General features: G+C 45.1%; 1 protein-coding gene across 6 annotated transcripts in view; it reads right to left on the bottom strand.

Annotated features, from left to right (window-relative positions):
• The window catches only part of STAB2 (stabilin 2), a 161369-nt gene that overhangs the window by 28694 nt on the left and 112510 nt on the right, over window positions 1–20165 (bottom strand). For all 6 annotated transcript variants that reach the window (XM_029206263.1, XM_029206262.1, XM_029206261.1 and 3 more), the window contains 14 exons: window positions 17703–17828; window positions 16827–16900; window positions 16057–16128; window positions 14508–14627; window positions 13686–13733; window positions 12765–12848; window positions 11336–11482; window positions 10359–10499; window positions 9221–9280; window positions 7710–7886; window positions 6248–6337; window positions 3769–3915; window positions 2440–2496; window positions 1182–1308 (listed from right to left, as the gene is read on the bottom strand). In XM_029206263.1, the coding sequence (XP_029062096.1) occupies window positions 1182–1308; window positions 2440–2496; window positions 3769–3915; window positions 6248–6337; window positions 7710–7886; window positions 9221–9280; window positions 10359–10499; window positions 11336–11482; window positions 12765–12848; window positions 13686–13733; window positions 14508–14627; window positions 16057–16128; window positions 16827–16900; window positions 17703–17828 (1470 nt within the window). The remainder of the gene's footprint in view (window positions 1–1181; window positions 1309–2439; window positions 2497–3768; window positions 3916–6247; window positions 6338–7709; window positions 7887–9220; window positions 9281–10358; window positions 10500–11335; window positions 11483–12764; window positions 12849–13685; window positions 13734–14507; window positions 14628–16056; window positions 16129–16826; window positions 16901–17702; window positions 17829–20165) is intronic.

Below are 20165 nucleotides of genomic sequence, written 5' to 3'. Positions count from 1 at the left end.
AGGCCCACGTACCGCACAAAAAAAAAAAAAAAATCTATCTATCTATCTATCTAAAAGGACTGGCAGAGCAATATACTGAACTGTGCACTGTATTTGGGGGTTAGGAGACCTGGATTTGTGTTGATCTGGGCTGAATAATGAACTTGCTCTGAGCTTCGGTTCTCTTAGCTCTAGAGGAGGAGGGGGAGGGTGATGACAGAGTGCCCACTCTGAGGATCAGATAAGACACTGTAACCAAGAGCATTTGAAAATATAAAGCGCTGAACAAATATAAGGGATGACACTGACTTTTATCAATGGTCTGTGCTTTAGTGATGGAGAGTGGAGTGGAGGCTGAGTGATTGCGTGGACTCCCAGCCCAGAATTTTCTCAACTGGACCATGATGAATGGAGTATGCATGGTACTTAAAACCATGGCTTCTGGAGACATACTGTGGGACCCTAGGTGTGCTTCTTATCCAATCTGTGCCTTGATTTCGTCATCTGTAAAATGGGGATGACAAGGGAACCTACTTCTTAGGGGTTGCTGCGAGGTTCAGATGTTCCCATATATGGGAAGTAGCACTCAATAAATGTGCTCACTTAAATCAATGCATGGTGGATGGGAAGTTCTATGGCATTTGTTATGCTTTTGCTGCTGCGTTATTGGCTAGAAGTCGTATCTAGACAAAGGGGTTTCAGGAGCCCTTTCCTGAAAGGGTGAGGTGAGGGAGGGAGGGCGACGTTACACATAACGGGAGATTTCAGGAAATAATGGCCCATTCATATCACAGTTGTATAGCAACCTGCCAAGGTAGATGTCTTTAGACGCGTTTAAACTAGCATGCTTATCAGTATCATAGACTGGTGTCAGAAATGAAGTATGGTGTTTCTAACACCATGGGAAATGTCTTATGCTATAACATCAAGCAGAAAAGCATGACACATGATTTACAATCTATGCACAGTAGAATCTCAACTCTGTAAAAACCAAATATGACAAGACAAAAAAAAAAAGGAGAAGGAAAGCTGCACAGCTCTTCAGAATAATTGCTTTTGGATCTTTTCTTAGCAGAATCATTAAGAGTGATATACTCCCCTGCTCCCCGTGCCCCCCCCGGCCCCCTATACAGTACTTTCAAATGCTCCACAGTGACTGTACAATCATTTCAGAATTGCGAGGCAGTAAGAGGCTCCCTTACCCTGACAGTCTGGCCAGAAGTAGCCCTTGCAGCACTTGGGGAGCTGTATCACCAGGGTGCACTGCTGCTTGCAGCCTTCCAGGTTCCTCCTGAAGGGCAAGTCGTACAGACACTTCCGCTTCTCACCCTAAAGGAAGAGATTGAACCATCCCTCCACCTTCCATCCCCTTGGGCTCTTGGGCTCTAGTCCGCCCCCAGTGGGGGAACCTGGGTACTGCCCAAGTAGAAAATGGGACTCAATGGTCATGAGCCCTGTACAGGGAATTCTCTTCTTAGGGGTGTAGAGAGACAAATGAATGGGGGAGGGGGCAGAGGTGGAGTCCATGGGAAGAAGATTTCTCCCCATCTTAATCCTTAGAGCTGTTTGCAAAAGGTGTGGTTGCCTGAGAAGGGAGTGGGAAAGAGGTGGCTTTCTATCAGGAGAGGGGTCTGTGGCCAGACCCCAGGAACATCAGTAGAGAGGGTATGGGGTTACAGTTCATTTTGTAGGGGTGTTTCTGTGAGAGGGGTTACTGGTAGAGTAGAAAGAGCTTGGCTTTGGAGTAAGTACTAAAACTAATACTTAATGAGCACTTGCTATGTGCCAGGCTCTGTACCCACATTTAAAAACTTACTTTTCCTAATAATCACACACAGAACTGTTATTAGCTCCATTTTGCAGAGGCAAAAACATATAAAATGACTTGCCAAAGATTACCCATGAGAATTTGACCCCATAACTGTGGACCCCAAATTTCATTGGCTTAACCATTACTCTTACATTGCATGCTGGGCTCTAATCCTAGCTTTGCTCCTTACTAGCTGTGTGGCCTCGGGCTGATTGCTTATCCTCTCTGAGGCTCATCTGTTGTAAGTGGAGGTAATATATTTTTCTATAGGTATTACAATGGGGAATAGGGATAATGTCAAAATAAAGGGGCCAGCACAGAGCCGGGGACATGAACAGCAACCAACAAAATACAACTATTATTTTTATAATTATAATTATCTTTGCAACCCCTTCTAGGTCTGTAATCCCATGACTCTCCTAGACAGTTCTTAAAAGATGGATAGTGAGTTGACAGGCTGCCTGGGCTAAGAATGTTCATCTCTAATCCCACTGGCCTGACTGTTGAAAGAAAGACATAAACTAATTACACACAGTTATAACACACTTGCAGATGCACACGCATGCACACTCATAGCTACCAGGAGACTGGGGTCTGATAGAGAAACAAACCTATCACTCTCCAAACGTTATCACTATGTTCATAATTACCTTTGGTTTAGTCCACCTGGGGCAGCTGGGAGTATGAACACAGCTCCCACAGTTCCCCTAGTACGCAAGAAAAGAAACACTTAAAAATCCAGAATATTGGGAAACACAAGGAATGCCCCAGGTTAATGCCTTGATTATGTGACTAAAAACTTAATCTATCTTAAGATTCTGGCTATGATCAAGAATATAAAAGCAAACACTCTGTAACTTTGCCATAGAGAATTCTGAAGGTATGTCGTGGACCTCAATTCCTTAGTCTAGTTCTTTGAGGTAAAAATTCCCTGTTAGATGGAGGTGGACCAGGGCGGGGTCACACAGGCACACGGTATAGCAGCAGTGGGAAATGTGGATGCAGGTGTCAGTTCCATTATAAATCAGCTGTAATTGTTCTAGCTAATCATATTCTTTGATCCTTAGTCTTCTGATCTATAAAACAGGGATAATAATTCTTGTTGCTATTTGATTTTCAGGGGATTGATTGGTGAGGAAAAACGATTAACTGAAAAAACTGTCTGTGTATATACTTTGAAAGTGAAGAAATTAACAACTGGTTTTTCATCTCCTACTTCGGCTGTTATCCTAGTAATTTGGGATATTTATTGAATGCCTACAAGTTGCCCGGTACAGAAATCAACTGGTGACAGACTTTGCCATGTAAGTCACTCCACCTCTTTGAGACTCAATTTACAAGTTTGCGTAATAGAGTAGATGATAACTGCTTCTACTATTGGATAGGGGTAAGATGAGCATTGAGCCAAACAGTAGGCTCAAAGGTCAATAAATGGCACTGGGTGGATGAATGTGTGTGAGATGTACACACGCCTCAAACAGTGCAGGACCCGGGACGGAAGTTCAGTCAGTGTTAATGAATGAGCAAATGAATGGTGGTATGGTGGCATGTATTAGATGGAACCATATGAAACGGCCACTTTTGTAGTCATACCCTGTCAAGTATGGCATTTCTCACGGTTTATTCTGGCAGAGGCTCAAAAAGTGCTTGTAGAATGGTTAAGTGAATGATTGAATGGGTGGGTGGGTTTGAAAATGACTGGTAGAACAGTGGCACACAGTTGGTTCCCAACAACTGTTTCCTTAATGGCAGGGGGATGGATGGATGGGTGTGTGGGTGCATAAATGAGCACGGGCAAGGCTTGTACGGGACTAAGTAGACGTTAATCTGAAGAGCACTGTCACGTGGCGCTCTGATCCCTTGGGTCCCGTGTTCACTGGGGACCAGCCCTCTGTGGCGTCACAGCAGGGTCCCACAACCCATGAGGGCTGTTCCTTGGCCCAAGGTTCCCTTACTACAGTAGTGTTTTTAGGACTGACCGAGACATCGAACGTGGTAAAAGTGTCACAGCGGCCCCCCAGGGTGGGGTCGATCAGTAGACAGTCAATGCCGTAGGCCACGCCCAGGTCAAATAAGAGCTCCCGCTGCACAATTCTGCACATTTGGCCGTTCAGGAAGAGCTCGCCCTGTGACAGAGGGAGAGAGAGCAGGGGAACAGTCAACAATCCTCAGACTTCTCCTCTTCCCAGGCCATGGAGTGTGGCCAGCGCCTGCTAGAGTCACAGAGAACTGATACGTACCGACGGCCAACATCTTTATCTCAGACACGCAGTATGTATTACATCCGAGTACTGTCCCTCATGCTTTACCTGTGCAAATTCTTTCGATCCTCACAACATCCCGAGGATGTGGCTACTCTTGCTGGTGTCCCCATTCACGGATGAAGAGAATGAGGCAGTGAGTGGTTAGGTAACTTGCGAAGGTGACACAGTCGGTAAGTGGTGGTGCAGGCATTCATGCCCAGGCTGGCAGCCTCAGCCCACACTCCTGGCCAGTCGACAGCACTGCCTCTACCAAAGTAGAAACGCTGGCAGTGGGGGTAACAGGGTGGGGTAGGGATGGCCTGGCCGTGGCTCAGGATAAACCTGGTTGACATGGCCACGTCGCATGCAGCTACCCAGTTTTCATATTTAGTGCCAGCACCTAGCAGAGCTACCGGTACAACTTCCTTTCCAAAATACACTGATGGGCTTTACCCTTTTAACGACAACTTTTTCACGTATACTAGGCATTGTCTAAACTGTGCTCTAGATACATGATTTTGTTTAATGCTTGCAACAGTCCTCAGGCTTTCTTTCCTAAGGTCCACCCAGCTAGTAAATTGATGGATATATTTCCCTCCCAGGAAGCAAATGCTTTTAGAAAGTTCCATGAAAAGAAAAAGATAAATCTCTCTCTAGTGTTTGATGGGATGTACACTGTGTAACTCAGTGGAAAGAGCCCTGGAAAACTGCAGTTGAATCCCCCCACTTCTACTTATACACTGTGTGAACAAGTCCCTGAACTTCCCTGAGGTTTAATTGTTTTTACCAGGTGAATAGGATTAATGATTCCATTGCATAGGGTTGTTATAAAGTTCCAACTAAATAGTACTCTGGGGACTTCCCTGGTGGTCCAGTGGTAAAGAATCCGCCTTCCAATGCAGGGGACGCGGATTCCATCCCTGGTCAGGGAACTAAGATTCCACATGCCGTGGAGCAACTAAGCCCGTGTGCCACAACTACTGAGCTCGTTTGCCTCCACTAGAGAGGCTGCGTGCTACAAACTACAGAGCCCATGCACTCTGGAACCCATGCACCACAACTAGAGAAGAGAAAACCCGCACGCCACAACTAGAGAGAAGCCTGCGCACCACAACGAAGAGCCTGCGCGCCGCAACGAAAAGTCCCGTGTACAAAGTGCCTGAAAGTTCTATTAGCACTCAGGATGAGCAGTGAACATTTTTCTTCTTCTTCTTTGATACATGTCCAGTTTGGTCTATGGAGACAGTATAGTTGATCTCAAGAGAGTACGTACATTAGGACAACTTTCCAGAAGTTGGGATGTAAAGATGCTAACACTCTTCATATTTGGTAACAAATTCAATGCAATTCCAATCCAATCACCAAAGGGATTCTGGCTTGTCAGGAGATGTAAACAGAATGTTATCTGGGACTTCTCAGAAGGCTCCTTGAAGGTAATCAACTCAGCTTGGAGCTGCATCCCTTTTGCCCTTTCTCCTTTCTACTGCCTGGAAAGTGGACATGATGGCTGGAGCTCCAACAGTTATGTTGGACCTTGAGGTGACTGTGAGGCTGGAAACATGTGCTGCAGAGCAGGAAGACAGAAGGAGCTCCCCCAGTGAGCCATCACGCTACCTCTGGATTGGCTACTTCCAGATTTTTTCTTTTTTTATAAGAGAGAGAAACCCTTACATATTTAAGCCATTGCCATTTTCCATTAAATGAAAGATAGAGGATGCAGCTACTATTATCCCATCAGACCCATTCATCACATGGAATTACAGGAAGGTAATATTGTTAAGGAGCAAGCCCAGGAAGGTGAAAATTGCAAATTTTCTCTTTGTTGGCCTATCTAGGTAGATGTAACCTAGAGCTGGCTCTGACATGCTTTGAGAGGGCTGGAGGGGAAGCTGCAGCAGGGCTGGGAAGGAAGGAAAAGGAATGACAGGGTACTTTCTTGCTTCAGGGAAGCGTCTCACACTGGAAAATAAATCTTCCCCAAAAATCAACCAAAAGCTGCTCTCTGCAAGTGTAAAGGGAGGCTCCCTGACACCTGGTGAGGGCTTGGGCTGGCCAGGACTTATCAGGTTTTTCATATCCACTTACTCAGGGGAGATAGCCCTGAAGGCAGTGAGAGAAAAGAGCTTGCTGTCAACGTGGGAAAAAATGAACAACTCCTGGAAGGGGCAGTGGTTGGAGAATGCACTCCCAACTTCCACTGGGTGACAATACTCACGATGTCACTGCCAGCTCCGCACTTCACACTCAGCTCAGAACCTTGCAGGGTCTTCCAGGTAGCAGACCTGGGGAGATCCACTGCCAAAACCTGTAGGAGTGATGATGCCACATTAACACCCCAAATCTGGGCTGAAGAATGGCCCCAAGGAGCTTCGCCAACAAACCAAATTCAGACACAATTTTTCTAAGAGTTCTAATAATTCCAGCTTTAAAATGACAGTAGATATAATCAAAAGCAAGAATAAGCGTGGGCTCTCTAGGAAGCTGGACATTTTTTCTGTGGGGAAAGTCTCCTCCAGCTGGTTTCAATCAGCCTTCCATCCCCATCTATGCTGGGGAGTCCATGGAAGATGCTGTGTTGGTGTGTGAAGCCCGTGGCAGGATCAGAGTTAGGGAGATGGCATTGGGCGCTGTGATGGGTTGAATTGTGTCCCCTCAAAAGTTTTACTGAAGTCTTGGTCCCCATTACCTCAAAATGTGACCTTGCTTGCAAATAAGATCATTGCAGATATAATTAGTTGAGATGAGGTCATACCAGAGTAGAGTGACCCTTAATCCAATATGACTGGTGCCTTCTTAAGAAGAGAGGAGAGTGCCATGTGAAGACACAGAAACACACAGGGAGAAGATAGAGAGCCATGTGATAACAGGGCCAGAGACTGGAGGGACGCACTAAAAGGCAGGGTTGCCAAGGATGTCTGGCAACCATCAGAAGCTAAGAGAGAGGCAGGGAGCAGACCCTCCCCCAGAGCTTTCAGCAGGCACAGCCTTGTCAACACCGTGATTTCAGACCTCTGGCCTCCAGAGCTCTGAGGGAATACATTTCTGTTGTTTCAAGCCACCCAGTTTGTGGTAATTGGTTATGGCAGCCTTAGGAAACTACTACAGTTCCTACCAATTAACCAGAGGGAGGGCATTTGGCCTTCTTGGATTAGGTGTCTCATTCCTGGAGGGAAACAGGGTCCTGGCTGAGGACCCAAAGAGACAGGGTTTTAGCAAGAGCTGCCATGTTCCCACAAGGTCCTGCTTCCCTGATCACAGAGGATCAGCTCAGGAGCCAACAGCTGGCCACAGCTGGATGAATCAGACCTTTGCCTAGAAACTCTGGAATTGGGAGAGATAGAGTCATTCTGGGAGGAACTTGGGGACTGTCGTCAACGGCCACTTTGCCATGTGAACTAGGGCAGGGAGGAAGCTGGTCTGCAGTACAAGAGGGGAGGGATGCTCTTGGGTGTTGGTTAAAGTTGGGACAAAAACAGTGGCCAGTGGGAGAAACAGAACGAGATGTGCTACACTGCAGGGGTCAATTCACCACAGGCAGTCAGAGGAGGACACAGCGGGGCAGGGGATGCTCAGGCCACCTTTGCACCGTAGTGCGGGGGGGAGATGCACGGACAATTCCTGGATTTGATCACCGCAGGGGCACCCCTGCAACTCCCGTCTGTGTGAAAACAAAATACCTTGGAATCTCGGATCACGTGGAACTTCAAATATTCCTTCAACTTGTCCTTGTTGTCTTGGTTGAACAGGAAATCCTGTTGTTCAGGGGGCAGGGCTTGGAGGGCTTGGTCGCTGGGCCAGAAGAGAGTGACCGGGGTGTGGATAGGGTCAGTGATGACATTCAGCAAGCCCGAGTCCTGAAACGCAGGGAGCTGGTCACATGCGCAGCAAAGCCCAGCCAAGAGGCACAGGCTCTCCTTGAGGACCAGAGCCAGCCAGCCCGGGGTCCCCTCTGTGCCTGCCCTGGGGCTTTTGGGGACTCTGGCTGGTCCCTAAAACTAAAGGCCCATCAGACTCCAGTCATCCTGACCTTCATTTTCTTAGAAAGTAAAACAAAGTCAAATTCTGGGCTTTTGTTAATAGGGAAACACTTTAGCAAGTATCTCTCCTTCTCTCTATCTTTTTTTGCTACTACTCTTGTCCAAATATTTTAATTTCTGGAAGACCCACTTGGCACTTTTCTCATATTTCATTAAAAAAAAAGTGAAACCTATACAATATTGAGATACTCCTGTATATTTAGAAGATTTCTAGATCACACAGAGTCAAAAAAAGAATTTGCCAGATGAATGGGTAAGAATCATTTTGAGAACCTTCTATAGCAGGGGTGCATCATATTTTTTTTTTCTTATAATTTTCCCGACAACGCTATGAAGTAGGCTTTTTTATTCCCCTTTTTTGAGCCCCAGAGAAGCTTGCTACCTTGCAATAAAAGTCTGTGTTCAAGCAGACCTGATGTCCAGGTATGGGGGGTAGTATAAGGTTTAGGGGCTGGGTGGATGGGCAAATATACTGGTCTGTAACACCCCTGGAGAGTCTCATTAAGAACACCTTCAAATCTCCATTTCTAAAAAGCTCCCCAGAGAACCCAAGCCCCAGGCCATTTTGGAAATCACTGGTCTACACCAGGTTTGTTGACTGCGCCGTGGGAGCCCCAGGGTTCTTAGAGCCCTCCTGGGACTGCTGGGGTTAGGTGGCGGAGAGGGGTCTTGGAGAACCCCGCTCCTTCCTGATTCTCCTCCGAAATCTTTGAACGAGAAGTTTGTCTACTCAATTCGTGGGAGTCACCTCTGAAGTCAGAAAAATGTGGTTTGAAGTGTAATTTCTGCCCATCTCATCAGCATAGATTTCCCATCTCTGTGTCTCAGTTTCCCCATCTTGGTAACAGGGGTGATGATTCCAGATGTGAAGCACCTATTTCAGGAACTGGCACATCCTAATTCCTTTCCCTTGCTCCAGGCTCAAATACCTCAATTTCTAACTCAGCCAGGGAACAAACCCTACAACATTTGGGGAATGGAGTGGCAGAGAAAGACTTTGTTCTTCAGAAAAGTAGGACTTTCCCAAAGATCCCACAACAGCTGGCTAGTGCCACAAACAAAAACCACACAACAAACAAAAAACCCTCCAAACACCGAACCTCTTTAGGTAGGTTATATCCCCTGAGGTAACTTTCCTGCTAGGTTTTTACCTGTATCAAGTTGCTAAATTTGATGTAGCCATGGTTTATTGCCACTGTTGTAAGATTTTGCTGCAAAGATAATAAGAATGGGAATGAAACTTTTCTGCCTACAGTTCACAAAGCACTTTAACAAAAGCTCAACTGAATAGAACGAGGGGAAGATAGCGTGGCAGGTACTGTAGGTTGGCTCGTCAGCACCCACCCCAGCTCCACTGTACCCATGCCTTCCTGCTTTACAGAGGCTGGATGGCCAAACACTGCATTTTCCCAGACTGCCTTGCAGCTAGAGTTCCATATGTGATACGGGATCCCCCAGGCGGAGGTGCTTGTGCAAGACTTAGAGGTGAAAAGAAACAACATGAGGTGGTGGTGGCTGCTAGCAGGAATATCAGATCTTCTGACGAGCACAGGGTGGAGGCATCTGGTATCCAGACTCTCATGTCCTAGTGATGAGGCTGGAGACAGGTGGCATGGGCGTAGCTGGTATAGGACAGCCCTACGGTGAAGTCAGCTGTCCTCCCTTTGTAGGTGTCCCTGGGCTGCTTTGTTCCCAGCTGTGTAGCATCTGAATTAGGCTCTTTGGCTTTCTAAGAGATTTGGTGCTATACTTAATATCTTTAGAAACTCTTTTTTATTTAAGTGAGATATAGTGGATTCTGCTGTCTGCAGTGAAGAACCCAATACTAGTAAATAACAAAAAAGTTGAAATTGTCTTTCCTGTCAGTTGAGAAGACGTTTTACTCCTGGTTCGGTTTTAGTGGTATCTGTCTGTCTATCTATCTACCTACCTGTCACCTATCTATCTACCTATCTCTGTATCATCCATCAGTCATCTATCCTGTCTCTCTCACACGTCATCATCACCATCCATCTATGTAACTTCTCCATCTTCCAAATCTATACAAGACCACCTGCCCTTGTGGACACTGAAGAAAAACTTACAAAATCCATTCAATTATTTAAAATAGACTCTTGCCTATTTACTGCTTACTAAGAATGGTATTTATGAGGTTCTTAATAGTAGCTTGAGATTGAAGCAGCAAAATTAAAACGTCTTGAAACAATGCCTCAAAATCAGAACTGAGGTAATAAATGATGAGTATTGTGAGTCATTCCACGCTGAGAGCCTGACAATGAGTTCACCCACCAGAATCCTTCCAGAGGCATCTTTAGGGGTGACAAGCAAGTTTTGGGGAGACAGCAATTTGTCTATGATGTGGATGATTCCGTTGGTACTGATGATATCACTGGATATGATCTTAGCTTTATTATTTATCAACACTGTGTCCTGAAATCAATCAAAAAAGAAGAAAAAAAGGAAATGAGCACGAGGAGAAACAGACACAAAATCGCTTTTTTCAAAACGTTTCACGAACACGTTACAGCATCGTGAAAGTGAATACTTACGTAGAGCCGTGGGAAAAATCTGAAGATACAAATTACTTGAGCACATTTTTTATCATGATTATATAAAAAAAAACTGAGACAAGAATGTAATTTTCACCTGGAGAAGTTAATAGCAAATAATCAACCAAAACAGTCACTTCACTGTGATTCTCAAATATGAACTAAAAAGCAGATCACAATTGGCTTCTCTTTCACATGTGTTCTCTACACCGCCAGCCCCCCTGCTGACTCCACTACACACTTTTTTCCCTTTGTAATGGATTCCACAGCCACCATTCGTTTCTCTTTGTGGGAGGGAAGGGATCAGCATGGTCAAATGCTTTGAACAAAAGCTTTCATCCCTCTCTGGCTTCTGACCAGTGCTGCCAAAAGCAGTTCTCTTGACCACCTGAGGCTGCCTTGCCTCTGAGTTTCAATTCCAGCTCTAATATTTACTTGCTGTGTGACCTTGGAAAAGTTGCTTAACCTCTCTAAGCTCAGTTTCCTAATTTGTAAATTGGGGAAAATAGTAGTGTTTTCATGACGGGAAATCCCCTACATGATGGGATTATTTTGAGGATTAAATCAGTTAGTACACATAAGATACTTAGGGTAGTACCTGGCATATAGCAGTCACTCCACATGCGTTAGTTATTGTTATTATTCCTCTTACTACTCTAAGGAAGAGGAAAGAGGGCCCAAGGAAAATGGGCACCTTGCAGAGGTGGCCTCTCTTACCTGAGAGACGGAGATGACAATTGACTCCCCTTGGAGGGAAGTAGCATTGGGGGTCAATTTCAGGTTTTCCAGAAGCAGCTGGTGGCAGGCGATCACATGATAACGAAGAACCTGGGGCATCAGGCCCTGTTTGTCCCAGTCCTTAATCTGCCATAGATCAGAGGGTTCCAGCCAGAGTCAGAAGCCTTCTGCTCCAACTTTCCCTTTTGCTGTCCTCTCCTCCAGACTCTCCCCCATACCTCTGTCCCCACCCAGACCCTAGGAAGTCGGCAGTCGGGGTTGGCTTGTAGTCAGGGTTACGGTAGAGATTATTCAGGCAAGAGGGAGAAGGCAGCCATAGTTCCTTTCCTGCTTCCATTGTAGAATCTCAGAGTAAAAGGGAACTTGGAGTTCCTCTGGTCCAGCATTTCACAACACATATGCCAAGGACCCCAAGTCCCGTGAGATGCTACTTGAAAAACAAGTGCTCTTGTGAAAAAATGCCGGGTAATGCCACATAGTACAGCCCCCTGTTGCGGAGATGCCTGGGCCAGATTTACACCGTTAGTACGGAGAAGCCCACCATGCTTCATCATTCGTAAATCAAACTACAAACAATATTAACCATAAAGTCAGTGTGATAATAAAGCCCACGAGGTTATCATCATTTCATGATAACTCTTTGAGTGCTTAAAAAAAATCAAATGTCAAATTTTGTTTAAAAACTATTTCTGTGTCCCTGCTTCACTGGTGTCCAAAATATATGCATAGAGAAGCAGTGTGGGTGGTGGTCAGGAACGCAGGTTCTAGAGTCATGTCTGAGTCCTTGCTCCACATTTTGCTCGTCGTGTGACCTGGGGAAAGTTACTTCTCTCAACGTCCTCAACTGTTAAACGGGGATGATAATAGCATTCAGCTTACTGTGTTGTCATGAAGACTGTCATGAGTTAATCTATGACAGGTACTAGAAACAGTGTCTGGCACAATCAATAAATGTTTGCTACATTATTGTATATTAATAGGTAATCCAGCATGAAGAGTCCAAGTGAATGTTAAACAGTAAAGGCTCTGATAAGTCCTGCAAGAAAAGAACCTATTTATATCCCATTAATATAGCATTTCTTTTCATTCCTTTTTTTTTTTTCGGGGGGGGGGGTGGTGGTCTCTGGGAGCTTTGAATTATTGAAGAATTGTTGGTCTTTTCTAACCTCCTACCCTATTCAGGAATGTCCTTTAGAAAGTCTCTGGCCAGTGGTTACCCCAAATCCACTTGAATGCTTCCCCTGAGAGGGGTCCCTACACTGAGAGGCAGCCCCTTCCATTACTGGTCAGCTCCAGCCGATCCTAGATCTACTGTCCAGAAATGTCTTCAGTGTTGTCTCCAGGGTGATGCCCAGAGACTGTGTTCCAATCTCAAACCTCTTTCACCTGTCTCTAGCTTCATGCTTACCTGGGGTTCCTCGTCAAAGGCTGCAGACAAAGGTGCCAGAACAGTGAAGGGGCCAGGACCAACCAGGTCTCGTACAGAATGCTCCTGTAGGAAGGAAGGTGGGGGCCACATGCCATGTACTTAACGTAAGTACAGGCAGGGGCTCAAACAACTAGCAGAGAGTACATGATGGCAGAGGGGAGAGAAAACTGGATAGGGAGACCCGTGTTTTATTTAGTCTTAGATTCAGAGTCACTCAGATTCTTAGACGTTGAAATAATGTTTATTTTTATCTGGGTATAAAAATAACATATGCTGACTGTATTAAAGATTTGAAAATACAGTATAAAGAAGAAAATAACTACCCATAATCCCACCACCTAGAAGGATCTCTGTTATTTCCAGATACTCTTTTCCAGTGTCTTTTCCACATACTAAATGTTTTCTGTTTGGGATAACAATACAAATATAAGCAATAAGATGACTTACTGTTCTGTCTTCTTGCCAATGCTAAGACCCTACGGTTACTTATATTTTCTTCTAGGTTTTATGATTTTATTCTTCTAGATTTTTATCCTTTATTCTTCAATATATCTGGAATGTATTCTGATGTAAGAGGTGCAGAAAGATCTAACTTAATACTTTCACCGGGAGAATTAGCCAATTGCCCCAGTAACGCTTCTTGTCTCCACAGGTATGATGGCAGGTTTTTTTTATAAACTACATTCTCACGTGTGCAGTGGGCTAGTGCAACATTTATTCCACTCTTTTATGCTGCCCACCTGGGGCCTGAGAAGTTCACAAAGGACCAACACAGAGCCTATTCCAGAAATGCAGTTTCCCGGATTTATTCTAGTCTCACCTACTCTGGAGGTTACAGATTTATCCCATATCTAGCTTGAGACCCAACTCTTCTAGTTAGACAGACACACACATTCTTACCAGCAACTGGAAGTAGTACTGGGATGTTTGGGGGTTCTTGGGAAGCTCCTGGAAACAAAGACAAGGAAGGTTCACTTAACATCTGTGAATTATATACCAGAATGTCACTGGAGGACAAATTCTCTAAGATTGAGAGTATCTACCATCATTTCAACTGGAAATCTGCCTCATCTATAGGCTCACAGTTGATGTTCAGAACGACTCATTTTTAAAAATTCAATATTAAAAAACTCAGTTATAGGTTTATGGCAGATTTAGTTTCTTTATCAACAAGAATATTTGATCAGCCAGAATGCTCTAGTCCCTCTTTAAACCAAATAACAGGATGTTCACGTTGTAATAGGTAGAACTTTACAAGTATCACAAGGCTTCACCCTCTCCGCCCGAGGGTGTTCACAGACACACTCCAACAACAATCCACATCACGGCGATGCCTTTGAGGTACTGTGTGCTCTGTGCCCACTACACACATTATCTCATTGAAATCTTAAAACAACCTGCTGGGGCTGGTACCATTGTTATTTTCTTTTACACTTTAGAAAATGGATACACAAAGAGGTGATATAATCTGCCCAAAGCCACATTACTAACTGGCAGAGCTGAATTCAAACCCAGGTGTTTCTGACTCTAGAACTGTTGATCTGAATCACTGAATTGCCACTGCGAGATAAAATTTCTTTTCATTGTCCATTTATATGAAAATAGCCTTTCGTATTTTATAGTTTTATATGTAACAAAACTCTTGCACCCTCCTTAGCTCCCTGGATTCTTCGCACGGGGAGGAAGGTGGAGTTTACTTTATGGAAACATGCCTCGTGTTACCTGATGGATGTTGCCACGGCAGGTAAACCCATCCCCAATGTAGTTAGGTTTGCAAGTACAAGTCCTTTCGTCTTCTCCGGTGTGATTGCAGAGAGCAAATTCACTACAGCCGCCATTTTTCTGGTAGAATTTCCAAGGAATGGGGGATAGGAATGAGACCAGTTAGTTTGCCAGCTCTGCCAATGTTCACGCAGCGATTCTGTATTGAAATTTACTTTTTGTCTCACTCTGTAACTGACCGGCTTGCCTTATTTGCCCTTTTCCTGAACTTGCCTTCCAACTCTCTACAGTTATAAGGGCCATCCCACTCCTGCAGCCTTACACAGGCACACCTTCTGTTACTGCACTTCGCAGATAATGTGGTTTTTACAAATTGGAGGTTTGTGGCGATGTCAGATGACGGTTAGCAAGTTTTAGCAATGAAATATTTTAAAATTAAGTTATGTACCTTGTTTATTTAACTCCTAATGTCTTTTGTTTTTAACTGTAGTTGGTTTACATACATTGGTCTTTTAGACATAATGTTATTGCACACTTAATAGACTTCAGTATAGTGTAAATATAACTTTTATATGTATTGGGAAACCAAACATTTTTGTGACTTGCTTTATTGCGACATTCATTTTATTTTGGTGGTCTGGAACCGAACCCGCGATACCTCTGAGGTATGCCCATATCTCAAGATGGCAGCCCATCCCAGCAGATCTCCAGCCCTGAACAGATCAGCCCAGAGCTGCCAAATGGGAAGTTTCTCAACACCTGGGGGTTAACTAGAAAGGCATCAAGCGTGTTGGATACTTCTCAGCTTTAGGCTGAACTCTAATCCATCATAGCAAAGGGAAAAGTCATCAGCTGGAAGGCAGTCAGTATGAAGCAGACCAGCAGGGGGCACAGTAGGGACCTCGACTGGAGAGGAAGGGCTTTAATTACGAGCTGTCTGTGCTGTACTCATGCCCACAGCAGGAGGCTCTCAGGTGGGCAGTGATATGAACGAGGAAGGAAGGTGTATGAACCGGGCCCCCGTGGGGGATCAGTGCCTCGCGGGAGGAACAAGCACCACGCACCACGAGAAGTGGTCAAGGGTGTGGCCTCTGAATCAGACAGACGTGCGCTCAAGTTCTGGCTGTGCCAGGCGCTCGCTCTGTGAGCTGGGGCAGAGACCTCTGTTCTTCCTGCTCTGCGGTGGATTGAATCGTGGCCCCCTGCAAAGCTATGTCCACGTCCTAAGCCCTGGTATCTGTGAATGTGACCCTTGTTTAGAAAAGGAGTCTTTGCAGATGCAGTGGAGGATCTCGAGATGAGATCGTCCTAGATTAACCAGGGGGTCTTAAGACCACAAGCGTCCTCACTAGAAGAGGAGACACAGACACAGAGGGGAAGCCACTTGAAGATGGAGGCAGAGACTGGAGTTTCTCCAACACTGCAACTGGGACATGAGGGAGAAATGGCCCAGAAGCAGTTCTGATGGGGCCCACCTCAATGCCCCGCCCCTAGACGCGGAGAAGGGGGCACCGCAGGCCAGACCCCGGGGGGGGGGGGGCGTACTCACGGTTAAGCAGACGTTGATGAGCGTGCAGACCTTCCCATCTCCAGTGTATTTTGACAAACAGTTACAGGCGGCCTGTCCAGGAGGAAGGGGAAATGGGTCATTTCACAGAGAGGTTCTGCTGGCTGTCAGCTCTGGTCATCATCCAGTTTCTGACGTATGCAATTTCCTGCTCGTTCATAACATGACATGGACTGAGGGAGGCACAGCCTGGGTCCCCGAGCCTCCAGCTTCCCCGCCTGAGTCTTCTCACCCCTCGACCTCTCCCCTCCTTTGTGCTGGAGCCCTCACATTTCCCCACGTCCCCAAACCTGCTCCCGCGGAAGGCGCCGCAAGGGGCACAGTGTTGGGGAATACGTGGCTGACAGAGGCCTTAACACCGTTATCTTCTGCTGTGGCACATGCATTTCAGAGCCTCAAGACAGAGAAAAATGGTAAGATTCTGGGCATCAGATAGCTGAAAGAAAGGAGAGCATTGCTGGAGACCTTCTAGGTGCTTCTGGAACCATGTGGTGTTTGCAAATGCCACTTCTTCCCACTCTAGGGAAGGCCCTTCTCCCTGTGCACCCTTTGTCCCCTGCCCCTCTCCCCTTTTCTCCTGCTTCCCAAAGAATGGCCTCCTGGGGAATTCTTCCAGAACCTCCTCTAATGTATTTATTTCATGCTGCTACTCCCTAGAGGTCTGTCCTCAGCCCCTGTCCCTCAGGCCTGGGTCTAACTACCCAGGAATTTGCTCCTAGGAAAACGTAGGCCCCCGCGGAGACACAGCTCACCTGGTTGGGTCCTGTTTGCGTGCACTCTGCGTGCTGGTGACAGCCACCATGGTTCTCCAAGCACGGGTTGATCTCTTTAAAACAAAAAGCAACACCTGGCATGAGAGTCAAGCCTCATTTTTTTTTTTTTTTTTTTTTGCGGTACGCAGGCCTCTCACTGTTGTGGCCTCTCCCGTTGTGGAGCACAGTATCCGGACGCGCAGGCTCAGCGGCCATGGCTCACGGGCCCAGCCGCTCTGCGGCATGTGGGATCTTCCCGGACCGGGGCACGAACCCGTGTGTCCCCTGCATCGGCAGGCGGACTCTCAACCACTGCGCCACCAGGGAAGCCCAAGCCTCATTTTTTAAGTAAAACAATGCCTTGAGGGACCAGCCAGGATGGCTAACTGACCGAGGGGAGCAAGTGTCAAGGCGTGATTTGGTTTTCTGACAACCTGAGGCAGAAGTAACCCAACAGGGAGGGTACCAGCTGTGGTTTCTCAAAACCAGCTCCTCAGAGGCATGTCTGCGGGCTTGACTCTGTCCCTCTATTGACTGAATATGAGTGTTTGCAGCCAAGGACTCAAAATAATAAAATTTCGGAGTGCCATTTAACGTGCTATGAATGAAGAGATGTAGGAATTAAAAAAAAAAACAACCACTTGTCACCATCACAGTATAATTGGTTCAGAGAAGAATCATTAGTAGGTGCTAAATTTAGGAGGACATTTTGGTGTGGAGCAGGACATGTGCTTGGTGTTAAGCATTTCCTAGACGATTGCTTATGAGCAGCAAAGGGGAGACAAGTCAATGTACAGTGGAGAAATCAGACAGCACCTGGACCGAGTGGTCAAAATTAAAGGCAGCTGGAAATCGCGGGTGAGGGATGGTACCTACCTATGCACACGATGCCATCGCCAGTATAGCCTGCCTTGCACACACACACCCGGCTTCCTGGGGTGGTTCTTTTACAGACAGCCCTGCCAGAGCAACCTCCACTGCTGATCTCGCAGGCGTTGATTGCTATAGAAGAGAAAGATGACACAGAGCAGGGCGGGGGGGGGGGGGGAATTGATGCGTTTTTACTTGAATCATTGAGAAATGGAAAATACTCCAAAATGGTAGGCACTGGATTAAATATGGATAGCTCAAAAGAATGCAAAGCACCAGATGTCATTGGTGAATTCTACCAAACGTTTAATAAATGCCAAATTTTCACATACTCTTCTAAAAACTGAAGGAGGAGGGAAGACTTCTCAATTCATTCTGAGACCAGTATTACTGATACCAAAACCAGACAAAGCCATCACTAGAAAAGAAAACTACAGACTGATATCCTTTATGAATATAGATACAAAAACCTCAAGAAAATACTTGCAAATCAAATTCAGCAATATGTAAATAGGATTATACACCACAACCAAGTGGGACTTATGTAGGAATACAAGATGGTTTAACATCCCAAAATCAATTAATGTAATATAGCACATCAGTAGAATTAAAGACAAAAACATGATCATCTCAGAACGAGCAAAAACATTTGTCGAAATTCAATACCATTAATGATAAAAACACTCAACAGACTAGGAATAGAAGGGAACTTCCTTAACCTGATAAAGGACATTTTTCATTGATGAAAAACCCACCACTAAAATCATGCTTAATGATGAAAGACCAAATGCTTTCTCCCATGATCAGGAATAAGACAAGGTCTGCTTTTGCCACTTCTGTTCAATACTGTACTGAAGGTTCTGGCCAGGGCAATTAGGCAAGAAAGAAAGAAGAGACATCCGGATTGGAAAAGAAGTAAAACCATTTCTATTTGCAGATGCCATGATCTTGTTATGGAAAATCCTGAGGAATCCACTAAAAACAATTAGAACTAATAAATGATCCTGGGTAGGACACAGGAACAGTAGGAAAAAATCAACTGTATTTCTGTACAGTAGCAATGAGCAAACTGAAAATGAAATGAAGAAAACAATTCCACTTACAATAGCATTAGAAGATGGACTCCATTTAACAAACTATAAAACACTCTGAAAACTACAAACATTGTTGCAAGGAATAAAAGATGACCTAAATAATGGAAAGACATTCCATGTTCATTGATGGGAAGAATTAATATTGTTAAGAAGGCACTACTCCCCAAATCTGATCTACAGATTCAATGCAATCTCTGTCAAAATCCTGGCCGACTCCTTTGCATAAATTGACAAGATTATCCTAAAACTCATTTGTAAATTCAAAGGTCCCAGAATAGTCAAAACAATCTCGAAAAAGAAGGACAAGGTTGGAGGACTCACGCTCCCTAATTTCAAAATTTACTACAAAGCTTCAGCGATAAAGACAGCGTGGAACTGGCATAAGGATCTATATGGAATTGAATTAAGAGTCCAAAAATAAACCCATACATCTATGGTCAATTGATTTTCCACAAAGATGCCAAGATGTTATTTCAATGGGGGAAAGAATAATTTTTTCAACAAATGCTACTGAGACAACTAGATATCCATATGGCAAAGAATGAATTTGGACCTCACAATATATACAAAAATTAATGCAAAGTGGATCAAAGACCTAGATACATTTGGAGACCCAAGATGTGTGTTTGAGTCTTGGCTTGGCCTTCATTCACCGTGTGACTTTGGACGAATCACTCAATTAATAAGAACTTTGGGATCCACCTATATAGGTTTACTTACAGGTTTGGATAATGTATACGAAAATGTTACGGAAATGTTGGTTGTTATATTGTGTCCTCTGCTTTTGTTATTTTTCCCCAAAGCAGGGGGCAAGAGAAACATTACAGTTATTTGCCTTTCCAGCTGTTTTCACTGGCGTGCTGTACACATCCTACTGCAGGGTACATCGGGGACAATCCCCAGGGTCGGATGGTCTAGAAAGCAAATTGGTGCGGTCACTGTCTGGCTCCACCACAGTCTGCACTGAAGCCCGCCTGGATACAGTGCTAAGTGTTTCCATTTTTCTAGCACCAAATACGTGTTGGGCACCATGAGAGTATTAGCTCACATTTATCGAGTGCTCTGTGCCAGGGATGTTCTAAGCACTTCACAGGTATTATTTAATTCAGGTTATCATCCAACAATCCAGTGAGGGAGATTCTCTTATGAGCTACAACTTACAGATGACAAAATGATGCAAAGAGCAGTCAAGCAACTTGCCCAAGGTGACACGAACTATAAGAACATAGATTCAAACCCAGGGAGTGTAACGCTGGGGCTGTTTTTAACAGCTGCCTCATTCTGTTGTTGTACGTGGAGAGGTCATTTCATCCCCAAACTACTCTGCGAGGGGAGAGAGTTTTACGTTTACTTTACAAATGAGCTAAGGGGGCCC

Source organism: Monodon monoceros, unplaced genomic scaffold, assembly GCF_005190385.1.
Source record: "Monodon monoceros isolate NGI ecotype Baffin Bay Population unplaced genomic scaffold, NGI_Narwhal_1 Super_Scaffold_6, whole genome shotgun sequence".
Taxonomy (NCBI): domain Eukaryota; kingdom Metazoa; phylum Chordata; class Mammalia; order Artiodactyla; family Monodontidae; genus Monodon; species Monodon monoceros.
Note: the sequence above shows the minus strand (reverse complement) of the source record. Positions and strands in the feature narration are given on the sequence as shown.